This window comes from Setaria italica, chromosome IX, assembly GCF_000263155.2.
Source record: "Setaria italica strain Yugu1 chromosome IX, Setaria_italica_v2.0, whole genome shotgun sequence".
In the NCBI taxonomy this organism is placed as follows: domain Eukaryota; kingdom Viridiplantae; phylum Streptophyta; class Magnoliopsida; order Poales; family Poaceae; genus Setaria; species Setaria italica.
Window position 1 is genome coordinate 49,597,183 of NC_028458.1, and position 12,177 is coordinate 49,609,359.

Consider the following 12,177-nt stretch of genomic DNA (forward strand, 5'->3'; position numbering starts at 1 on the left):
CACTAAGTTCAAACTTTTTTCGTTTGGTGTCATCTTGATGCTCAAATAATCGACGTAAGTTTCAGATCTAATATTCAAATTTTAGATTTGAAATTGAACATTACACATTCGAAAAATCATAACTAATTCATATGAACTCGGATAGAGATAAGTTTTATATAAAAAATGTAGTCCTCGATGAGATTTACATCTTTATAGTTCAAAGTGTTTTTATTTTTTATTTGGTACCATCTTGGTACTCAAATAATCGATACAAGTTTCAGATCTAAAATTAAAATTTTAGATCTCAAACTTGTGTCGATTATCTTAGCACCAAGATGGTATTAAATAAAAAAGTTTGAACTATAAAGTTGTAGATCTCATCGAGATCTACAATTTTCATATAAAGTTTATTTCCATCCGAATTCATATGAATTAGTTATGATTTTTTAAGTGTGTATTTCAGACGGTGGTATAGGTATAGATTTGCAAAAAATTTTAGCCCTACATTTTCGCAAAATACTAAAATAAAAAATAAAAAAAATCGTTGAGAAGCTCGGGGACCCAAAGTACGCCAGTGACGAGGGTTCACAGAAATTTAGGAATACGTCTTCGTAGCTAGCTCTAGAACGACGGCAAAGTATGCGATTCGGGCATCGCCTTCCCCACGAAGGAAAAGAGAGAAGAACCAGTCCCGTCTCTTTCGTTCTGGGAGGTCGACGAGGAAGAGGAGTCGAGCACCCGACCGGCGACCAGCCCGCGGCGACGCGGCGCCAGGAGAGGTGCTCCCGACTCCTGAGCTCCGGATCCCCATCCCGCCGTCAAGCAGTTGCGCCCGCCGCGGCCGTAGCATGAGGTGGCCGCCGCCGATCTCGCATCGCCGCCGCCCCTTCCTCCTCCTCGTCCTCCTCGTCGCCCTCTACTCGATTCCTGGTGAGATCTGGGTCCTATCTAACAGGATAAGGGTTTCGTTTTCGGAATAGGAAGTTAATTTGATTGTCTGATCGTGAAGGAGGTTTGACCGAATTACTTTACCTTATTTTCTGGATAGAGTGGTTGCTTAGATGTGAAGTGCTAATCACTTTCCAGATTGTATCTTTTTTTCCCAATGGATTTGTGTCCAGTGGAAGAAATGGCCGCATGGTGAGGTCTGGGGTGCAATTCTCATAGGGAAAGGAGATTTAATAATTTATAACTCGTGAATGGAAACTGCATGTAGCAACAAGTGAAATTTTGGCCAGCTAGGTGCCTGGGTGATGTGTTTGCAATAGTGTCATCAATGTGAAGACTGAGGATGGTCGCATGCTCTGTTGCATGTCTGCAAAGGGGAAGTATAGCGAAGGTTTGAAAAAAAATGTAGTGCGCCAAATGCCTCTAGAAATCTCTGTAGTAATTCAAGCTTTACATGTGAAGAATTCAAATGTGAAGAAGGTATAATAGTACGCTATGACGAAACGTCTCAAAGTCAAAGTTGGTATAGACAAAGGAAAAGGCCATTGAATTTGCGTCTTAAGGAACAGCTTGGGGATTCTCTTGGTGTTGGATCAGTGTTGTGGGCTTGTGGCGCATTTATTTTTTCAACTTGAAGGGCATATGTTGCTTAGGGTCTGTAAGTTACGAAATATATTGTGTTCTGTGCATAATTCATAGTTTCATACTCGTTGTGAACCCTAGCAATCACCTTCCTTACATTTTCAATGTTCATGGGGATTGTTTTGTTTTGAATTTTGGAGCCCCAGATTGTTAGCACTTAGCAGTGTCAAGTGCCGAGAATGATTTATCTCTTCCATGTTTGTGCATTCCAGTTATTTTTCTATCATCATCACTTCATTCAGAAACAACTAATGTTATTTTCACAGTTGAGCAAACACAACTTTTGGTAACCTTAGTGACTCCCAGCCATCAGACTAAGCTAAATGATTATCATCATCTTCTTTGCAAAGATAAAAATGATTCTCATCTGGCTGTCTTTCAAGCAACTGTTCAGCATGTGGTTTCATATTAGATGCCAGTAATTTTGCCTGATCAAACACGGCATACTTGTTTATTTCCTTCCCTAAATATTTATCCATCACTGACGAGCTTAATTGTGTAGGGGCTTTTTCATTGAGGCATGTCACGCTCAATACGGTTGAGATATTTACTACTCATGAATGGTTTGGCAAGCCAACAGTGTATTTCCGTTGCAATGGAGAGAACAAGACAAATTTGCCAGACGTCAAGGAGGCACACGTGCTCTATGCCTTTAAGGGTGAAGAATCATGGCAGGTTAGTCATACTGTTGATGTAGTTCTTAAGATTGTTCCTCAGCTCCTCACTAATTGTGTTGTTAGCACCGCATTACACATTGAGTATTGTGCAATTTTGGCAGCCATTAGCAGAGCTTCCAGAAAAGAAATGCAAGCGGTGTGGTCTGTATGAAGAGGACGCATTTAAACCTGCCGATGTATTTGATGAATGGGAGATGTGTTCTAGTGATTTCAAGGATGGAAAATATACCCGCTTTAAGGAAAACCAGTTCAATGCAACATTCCTATGCCCAAACTGTACTGCTTCTGCTGGTACGCTGATATCTAAGTATACCATTCTTTTATGTTTGTCAAGATATTTTCTATGAGAGCTGGATTTGCAGTTGGTTTCCATAGTCTGGGTAATTCTTAGCAGCTTTTATTTATTTGGTTAGGACTTAGGAGTACTTCAAATTCATGGATAACACCTCTGCAGCAACTTTGATGTTGAAATTAATGTTGAATTAATAGACCTTGTGTGTATGTTCTACATTGCTTTTCCTCAATATTTTTCTTTCCTGCCAGGTGATCATGGAAACGGTGAGCATAGCTCGGAGGTGGAAACTAATAAGGCATCTGTTCCAGTTATCATTGTAGTTAGTGTTCTTGCTTCAGTACTTGTCATCATTGCCTTGTTTGGGGGCTATAAGTACTGGCAGAAGAAGAAGAGAGAGCGAGACCAGGCACGATTCCTCAAGCTCTTTGAAGAGGGAGATGACCTTGAAGACGAACTGGGGCTTAGCAATGAATTCTAAATCAGTGAGTACAGTACTTACTAGGTACAGGCTACAGTCAATATTTTCAGATGTAGTTTCCACGTTGTCATGTATAGAATGCGTAATTTTCACTTTGAAATTTTGTAGTGTGTAGCATTACCGTAGTGTAAAGAAACGATTCTGACAAAACTATGATTCAGTTCAATCGGTGTTTCTCCTGACCTCGTAGCTTTTGGGACTGAAAATCTTGTAACAGTTTGCAGCAAACCATTTCAAATTACAGTTCGTTCTAGGTACATAGTTTTTGACATGCACCTAGATACATACTATGTCTAGATACTAGACATAGTAAAATTAATGTATGTAGAAAAGTCAAAATGAATTGTAATTTGGGAAGAAGGGAATATATCTCTTATATAAGTGGAACCCTTTAAACATCATTTCTCTCTTCACTGGTAACATCGTCAAGAAAACACCAGCTGTTTGATCTCTTCTTAGATTGATCTTAACCATCCACTACCTATGTGCCTTACCGTTGCTTTGCATGCGTTCTCAATACAGGAAAAGAAGCGTTTCTACATTATCTTACGCTAGTTTCCGCCAGACATTGCTTCATACGACAATTGAACGTGCGATGATGAATGTTACTTTGTAAAATGCAAGAAATGAAATAATGTACTGGCGCACAGTAAGAATACTGTACTGAAGGCATCAGTTTTTTTCTTCAGCTGCTCCGGTCGCCTATTTATGCTGCCATGGCTCCTGTCGTGCTGCATTGCTTGTTCCATTCCTAAGTGCGGGCCTGACTGACAAGTGACAACCATCATCCCTCGCTGGCTCTTTTGTTCTGAGTTGCTTTCGCATTCTGAACAATGTACGAAATAGCAGGCTATAGCGGTTAAGTACAGCTCTACGCTAAATCTTATAGTCTGCTATTTTGTACATTGATTCTGAATTGTCATGCCCAGTACATGTACAAGTGTACAACCGTGCAAAAAGAAGGCACGTCTAGTCTTCGTCGTAAGCTTCATGTTTCCCTTTCTCCGTCAGTTTGCCATGCTTATCCAAGTAGCCGCTGGCGACCAGCTCTCCAACAACATTCTCCAGCGCCGGCGCCACTGCTTGGTCAAGAAGCTCGAAGCCTGGCATGTCACAAGCAGCGTGTGTCTCTTGGGCATGAACGCGAGCTTGAAGAGCGCGCCATCCCGCCTGATGTGCGGGACGGTATGCTCGTCGAAGCCGGCAGCAGTGCCCCGGGCAGCCGGCGGCACCGGCCACCGCCGCCCGCCGGTTCGCCGTCTCCTTGGAGACCCTCTCGAGCGGATCCTCCGACAGCACGCCGGTGTCGACGACGTACGTGATCCCGGGGACAAGCACCGCCGTCTCCGCCACGTCCGTCGCCAGCACAACCTTCGTAGCACATTGCTTCACTACCAAAGAACTCATCTTTCATCCAACACTTTTTATCCTGATTGACTTTGAACTTGGGATTAAAGTGCCACCTTTAGTTCCGGATCAAAAATGAGCCACCGAAGGCCACCTCCGACGGGCTCTTTAGTCCCGGTTGGTAATATCAACCTGGACTAAAGAGCCCCTTTTAGTCCCGGTTGTAATGGAGGGAATCTGGTGGAGCCTTTAGTCCCGATTGAAAACACCAAACGGGACTAAAGGGAGGGTTTTTAGTCCCGGTAGGTAACACCGAGTCTTTAGTCCGGATGAATGACCCGGACTAAGGAATCCCTCTTTTATCTTGAAAACTTAGTCCTTATTGGGTTTTCGGGATCTATAACCCTATCCAACCGGAGCTAAAGGTAGGTTTTCTCGGGAGGTGGTCGCGGACGACGCAGACAGCCACACCAGGCAGGCCGAGCTGGTCGTAGGCGTCCTCGACGCGGACGACGTCGGGCAGGAACGCCAGCACGTCGCTGGGCGACTTCGACCTGTGGTCTGTGGATGTTCACCACCTCGTCGACCACCGCGCCCACCACGTCGAGCATGGGCCCCCGCGAGTAGAGCACCTCGACGGGGTGCACCGCGCGCTAGAACGCGACGACCGGCGCGCCGACGAAGTCGCCGAGCACGCCGTCCGCCGGCCCGCTAGCGGTGCAGACCACCACCTTGAGGTGCCTCATTTGCTCCGTCGCCGCGGCGGCCCTGACCATCCCGAGGAGCACGTCGGTGCACAGCGTGCGGTCGTGCGCCTCGTCGACGACGACCGTGCGGAACGCCGCGAGGAAGGCCGACGCCGGCCCGTCGCGCAGCACGTCGATGAGCCGCCGGGTGGTCGTGAACGTGACGTCGTGCTCTGACCCCTGCCGCGCGGCCTTCGCCGAGGCCACTGTCATCGCGAAGTGCCGAGGCTGCGCGCAGACGACGGGGCCGTAGCCCCCAAGGGTGAGGCACCGGGGGAGCACCGAGGACTTGCCGGAGCCTGGCGCCGCGGATACAACGACGACCTGGTTGTTTCGAAGATGATCAAGGATCGTACGCCTGTGGTGGCAGATCGCCGGTGCCTGGGGCTCGGGTTCTTGCGGAACGCCGGTTGCCATGTGGCCGGAGAATTGCGGGAAGCGACGACGGGACGAGGAACGAATCGGGTGCGCGCCTCCGAGCGGTTTATAGAGCAGATTGCGAGTCGGGTGCGACACGGACTCGAAGTCGGACTGTCCTGAGTCGGCGCCGGGACGACATGCGATCGGATCGGCACGAAATAATCGTAGTCCTTAGCATGTGGTGGCCAAAATCGCGATTCTTGATTGAGAGGCTTGATTATTATACAATTCTAGTCAATAGAGTCTAAGTTTCCATGATTTTTATGTTACTGAGTATATCTTTATAATTGCGATTTTACTGAGAGCTCGGATTCGATTCTAACAATATTGGTCTACTAGTTCTGTCGACGACGGGTTGGGCCAGGCGCCCAGGCCATATACAAGTTCTTCGTGCATCTCTTCTCTTGTGTGATTCGCAGACCTAAGAATAGTTGATAAGCCCAACGGCATGTGAGAAGAACGAAGAAAAGGTTAGGTAAAGCAAAGGTTTGAGATTTCATGAGGCTTAGGTCGTGATGAACTTGCTCGGATTAGATAGGCGATTGGGTAGATTCAGCAGGGGAATTTGGGTAGAAGGGCAGACACGGGAGGAATCATGAGGAAGGAGGAGATGGTTTCAGATAGGGGGTGTTTGGTAGCACTTCACTGTAAAAGAAAATAGCTCCACTCGATCCAATCTAGAAAAATATGGAAAAAAAAAATTTAGGTTCAGAGCTTTATTCATAGATGCTTTTTAGAGCACAACGACTGTCCATTCCTTTGGTTGGGCTTCCAAACCTGCTTTTGATTTTGCAAAAGCCAACCAAAGCAATAAAAAGCCATATGTGCTTTTACCCAAAAGCAGCTTTCACTCTACTACAAATCCATAAGCAGGTTTTCCCTACTTTTGGAAAAAAAATTACCCACTTACCACTGGTTATGGAGGATAACGATTTGTTTTCCCCTTCTATTCCCGTCCGTGGCCCTTCCCGTCACGTCACGACTCGCGGAGAAACGCAAGATGCTGCACGGCTAGGTTTCCTTGCCGGCGCACTTCCCTGATCTGCCGCCACCACCACAGCCGGCCCAACCCCTCCCCCCCCCCCCGACCGCTAAAGCCCCGAGCCACCCCAGCCGGCCCGCCGCCCACCGCACCCGGCTGCCAGCCAGAGGCCCCAGCTGGCCACCACAGGCTCCCAACCGGTCAGCAAAGGCCCGCCAAATCTACTGCTCCTCTGGAGGTACATCTCTCCCTTTTGTTTACTAAATGCATTGAGCTGTTTGGTTGATTTGCATGGTTAGGTAGGATGTTTGGTGCTTGATTTTTTTAGCTTGTAGTATGAAAAAAGAATTGAATCAAATAATATTTTTGGTTGGTTGAAGAATAGGTGACAAGGCAGATTAGGGTGATGCTTTTTTAAGGCATTTCATTGGTGCCTGCAAAGAAGAGATTGAAGCTAGTAATAGGCTAATGGGAATTTTTAGAAAGAATGTTGTTTCCAAGTTTGTAGAAAAATCCGGTGACATGCGAAAAAAACAATTGAAGAACAAGTTAAATGTTCTGAAAAAGAAGTATTCAACATTTATGGAGTTCAAGAATTGTGCCACTGATCTTGGATGGGATGAGGCAAAATAAACTGTTGACTGCTCAGAAGAATGGTGAAACGAACACCTTGCTATAAAAACTATATTGTCATTGTAAATATATTTTTTCCATTCTTTGTTATGGTGTGCCTTGCTATTTCTTTTAATTTTAAAGATGCAACAATTGTGACAAAGGAATCAAATGCAATCATGTGAAGTTTCAAAAATAAGGACCCAAGTTCCTTGATGACCTGCATATCTTGTTTGGCAAGACACATGTTAGTGAGTCTTTTGCATCCTATCCTGGAGATATATCCTCCGATAAAGCAAGTGATGAGGATGTGGATGAGGTATCAAAACCTATACAGAAGGATAAGACAGTCAACCCAGGAAAAAGGAAACGCAAGGGGACCTCCATTGGTGTTGAAGAGAAAGATGAGAAGAGCCCATTTTTTCGTTTGTACAAGAACACTTGTTTGAAGATAGAAACTACTGCATAGAGGATCTCCACAAGTGTTGAAGCATCATCAGCTCTTCCAACCAACCTAGTTCCTACCATTGCAGAGACTGTAACGATAGTGAAAGAATGTGGGGTGCAAGAAGGAACTGCTCTAATGTACACAGCCGCCTCCCTAATTGTTAAGCCTGAATTTAGGGAGCTCTTTAGCTCTCTAAGAACAACTAGAGGAAGGCTCGATTTGATTGAGAGGGAGCTAGAAAAGAAGATGATGAAGCGTTAGTGATTTGTTTCCATGTTTGTCAGATTATTTTCTTGTCACATGCCAGAACATTTTCCCTGTGTTGAACCAAAATAACTTACCCGATGTTGAACCATAATTTGCTTGGGCATGTGAAATATTATTTATCTATTATTGTGTCATGCTGAGCTCCTTCATATAGTACTGTCAAGAATGTTGTTGTATTTAATTATTAATATATCAGTGTCTCCTTTAGATGGATGATAGATTGGGAGATGTAGTCAAAGAAGGGCAAAAGTGACTACTATTACTAGCTGAACTTGCACAGCATGCTGGTGCTATTAGAGAAATGGGCAACTTGTATACTGAGCGGTATCTGCACAAAGGTGAATACAGGGAAACACCAGAAACTGAAATTCAATGGGTGATGAGATGTATGTCACGTCCGAGGTATTTTTATAAGATGTTTCGGATGAGCACCAAAATTTTCGAGAAACTTCATGACTTGCTAGTCTCTACCTACGGATTGATCTCAACCAATAATGTTTCATCTACTGAGTTATTGGCGATGTTCTTGTGGATCGTCGGAGGACCACAATCTTTTTCACAAGCTGAAAATCGTTTCACACGTTCACTTTGGGCAATTCACACCAAGTTTCATGAAGTGTTGAAGTGTTTGCGCAAGTTAGCTAAGGACAACATTAGCCGAGAGATCCTACTTTTTCTACGAAGCATGAAAGGGTGAGAGAGAACCGTTTTTTCCATACTTGGCGCAACTGGAGCAATAGATGGTTCACATGTTCCAGTGGTAGTGCCAGTGGACGAAGTGGTTAACCACACATGCCATCATGGTTATACATCTCAGAATATGCTAGCTATTTGTGACTTTGACATGAGGTTCACCTATGCGGTTACTGGTTGGCCGGGTTCTGCACATGACACATATATCCTCAATCATGCATTAGCAAATTTTCCTTCATTTCCCGTGCCTCCTAAAGGTATACATGGTTTCTTCATGAAGTTAGCAATACTTGTATTATTATTATGTACCTTACTAACTTAGTTTTGTAGGAAAATATTATCTTGTGGACTCGGGTTACCCAAACCGAACTAGGTATCTCGCGCCTTTCAAAGGAAGCATATACCATATACTAGAATTTTGGCATCGTTCGGGGGCTTCCTCAAGGAAAGTACGAGGTGTTCAATTTCTTGCATTCATCTCTTTGTAATGTCATTAAAAGGTCTTTTGGAGTCTTAAACCAGAAGTGGCATATTTTGAAGGGCATGCCAAGTTTCTCACCTCGTACTCAAAAGCATATCATTATGGCTTGTCTTGCATTTAATTTTATCTGTGACAGCAATTTGTGTGATAAGGAGTTCGAGAGTTGTGATGTTAATGAGGAGTACTTGGTACAACATACGAGTAGCACAACACAAACATAAGGAGATGAGAGTGACAATGTGGAGAATGAGGATACCATGAATACCATTCATACTAGGATAGCTGATGCTTTGGTTAGTGCGAGAGGAGGACAATTATGTTGAAGGATGGCATCATTGTATAAGTCTTTTGATGGATATTGTTCTATTTATGTGGACCAATCACTTTGATGGATGAAAAATTTAGAAATTTTTTTCCTTTCTAAAATAGTCATTTACATGCGAATTAGTGAACAGATTATCTGATTACGAACAATTTGCATATAAACAGGTCCTCAGGTCTTTAGGAGCATTACAAGTATTTTTTATACCGCCTACAATTTTACAGCTATTCTAACTAAACGGCTTTCTGCTTTTCCTACAGCTACTTTTCTACAGCCTACAGCTAAGCCGTTTTCTTGCTGGGACGGACACGGATAGACTAACAACAATTTTTTAAAAAACCACAGCGAACCACAAGTGTCTTTATACAAGTCCATTCATGTCTTGACACAAAAAATAACTCTTTTCCCTCTATAATATTGAATTTTTTTTTGCCTTAGATGACATCAAATTTAACTTTTATATATGTATTGCGGAAGTGTCATATGTGGAAGGAAACAATTTTCGACATCATAAAATAAAAGTGAGTTATCTTCTTATGTCAATAAAGTAATTTTCTCTTGTTCGTATATATCTTATACATAAATTATGCATTCAACCTGTATACTTGATGTCATCTCATAAAGCGGCTCACACGCGCACATAATACTAATCCTGAGATGACTTAACATATAACCTCTATAATGGGTTGCAATTTGTGCTTGTTATGAGTTGCATGGCAACAACAATTAGTATAATGATAGCGGAGAGTAGTATCATAGTTCTAGAATTTAGTTTACAAGTGATTGTTTCACAAATTAGATGGTGAGGGTAGTAAAATGGATATTTTCTTTTCGTGAAACAACGTCCTATTCTTTCTTACATCCCTTGGCTTCCCATAAAAAATTTTATATGATATTTCATAAGATAACCTATTAAATTGCTAGTGTGTACAAATATTATGATACTTATATGGATGCAAGTGAAAAAATACCAATAAATATTAAAAGTGGATAGAGGCAGAGTGAGGATGCAACCATCAGCCACGAACAAATGAGGTTCACATGCTAGATGCCATTGCTCTTGTGTGTCCTATCCGTGAGGAAATTCTAATGTATTTTTTAAACGGCAGACGACGTGTGCATTTCTATTGATATAGCAAAAAATACAAGATTATAATCTAAAAGGCCATAACCAGGGGAAACAAAAGAAAGAAAAAAGAAACACCTAAACAACACCGGTGGGTTGGATTGGGATCTCAACACTCACCAAACTCAACTCAACACAACAACCCTGGAAGATCGGATCGGGGTAGCACACCACCCAAGCACTCCACGTTCACTGCTCATGCACCAAACTGCACCACCATCACCGGGGCACAAGGCCGATAGAGGATATTCCATCGTCACCGCCAGCGCCGTCGTTGCCGACGATGTCTCACACTGAGCCCACCACTACTATGCAGGGTTGGCCGTCGTGATCCGCTGCAAGACGTGTAGCTATCATACCATTGGATCAGCTTACGCCGCCTCACGAAGTTATCCTACACCGGACTAACACCTGCCAAACAGGGCTAGCCGTCGTAGAATGTTGCAAGCCGTCGAACCAATATATGAGTAGCTACCTCTGGCCATCAACCACCGACCAACTTCCACCAAGATCAGACCACCAAGCAACCCAGTCATCTCATCGGAGAAAGCAAAATTGCCATGCGGGGCCTCCAGCAGCCGTCTAAGACCACCTTGCATCAAAGCTGCCACCGTCATGCGGGGCCGCCCAACGCCTCACCGCACAGGTCGCTTCGGCAATTCACATCTGCCGGCCACCTCCTACCACGCCGGCCTCCATGCCAACTCCGTGGTCACCACTGGTGTACGGTCCCGCCAAACCGTCGCCTTCAAACGCCTAGCAGAAGTCATGCCATCTACACTCTGTACCAACGCCCACCTCGTGGCCGCCATCCAGCACCGCGGGCATCTGCACCTCGAGTCCTCAACTTGGTCTCCACCCACTCTACCACATGGCCCATTCCACCAAGGTCGAAGCTTAGCACCAACTCGGCCGCCGCTATGCGTGAGCGATCGCTATCAAGCCTCACATTGAAACTTCCAGTGCACTACCCACCGCCATCAATGTCAAGCCAAGCAGCACATCAACAGATGCGGGGGCTCTCGAGTGCCTCCACGGAAAGGATACAGGGAAGAGGGTGAGAGAGAAGAAGGCCACTCTCCCCCGCACCCACCCATCTTGGCTCCCGATAGTGCTGCCGACATCGTAGATAAGCCGTCGGGAAGACAGAGAAGGTAGAACAGAACTCCAAAGACGACGCCAGTCGCGCCGTCGCCGCCTGCACGAGAGAACTTGGGCATGGTTTTCACCCGGAGATTCCGCCACTGAAGCGAGGAGGGTGCCTTGACAACGTCCCACCAGGAAGTGCGGCGCTCGAGGCGTCGCCGTTGTCGGCCCAACGTATTGCCGAGGAGGCTTTCACCCGACACACACCCACTCGCCGCCGCCGCAAGGTCACCAACCACCATGGCCACCGCCACCAAACTCTCCTCCCAGCCAGCGCCACCACCGTTGCCCTACACTCTCCGCGTCGGCGCTCCACCTCCACGCGCCCAGCAGCCGGCATCCTCCCGCTCGTGCGCCACCGTGCAGTCGCCACACTGTCGCCCGTGCGCCTCCGCGGCCCTTGCCGGCTGCCGCTGGCCTTAACCCACGCATCTCTATGGCCCCGCGCCTCATCCTCGCACGCAGCTTCCGCGCGGCCTCCACACATGGCCACCACCGAGTCAAGCGCGGGTCGGCACCTTGCCTCGCACCCACCGCTGCTGCCCTCTCGCCCGGCTCTGGAGCC

The 12,177-nt window shown here is 45.7% G+C and overlaps 1 protein-coding gene across 1 annotated transcript; it reads left to right on the forward strand.

Annotated features, from left to right (window-relative positions):
* Positions 1-627: 627 nt before the first annotated feature.
* Positions 628-3,279, forward strand: LOC101782547. The gene is made up of 4 exons (XM_004984731.2): positions 628-912; positions 2,075-2,247; positions 2,351-2,540; positions 2,793-3,279. Exons 1-4 carry the CDS (start codon positions 831-833, stop codon positions 3,020-3,022), a joined length of 675 nt encoding a protein of 224 aa, XP_004984788.1. The 5' UTR covers positions 628-830; the 3' UTR covers positions 3,023-3,279.
* The last annotated feature ends 8,898 nt before the right edge of the window (positions 3,280-12,177 follow it).

What these genes read in the sequence shown, in the direction of transcription:
- LOC101782547 (XM_004984731.2), top strand. Translation starts at nt 831, where the DNA reads ATGAGGTGGCCGCCGCCGATCTCGCATCGCCGCCGCCCCTTCCTCCTC. An exon ending in CGCCCTCTACTCGATTCCTG is followed by an intron (nt 913 to 2,074) that starts GTGAGATCTGGG and finishes TTAATTGTGTAG; the next exon opens with GGGCTTTTTCATTGAGGCAT. An exon ending in AAACTGTACTGCTTCTGCTG is followed by an intron (nt 2,541 to 2,792) that starts GTACGCTGATAT and finishes CTTTCCTGCCAG; the next exon opens with GTGATCATGGAAACGGTGAG.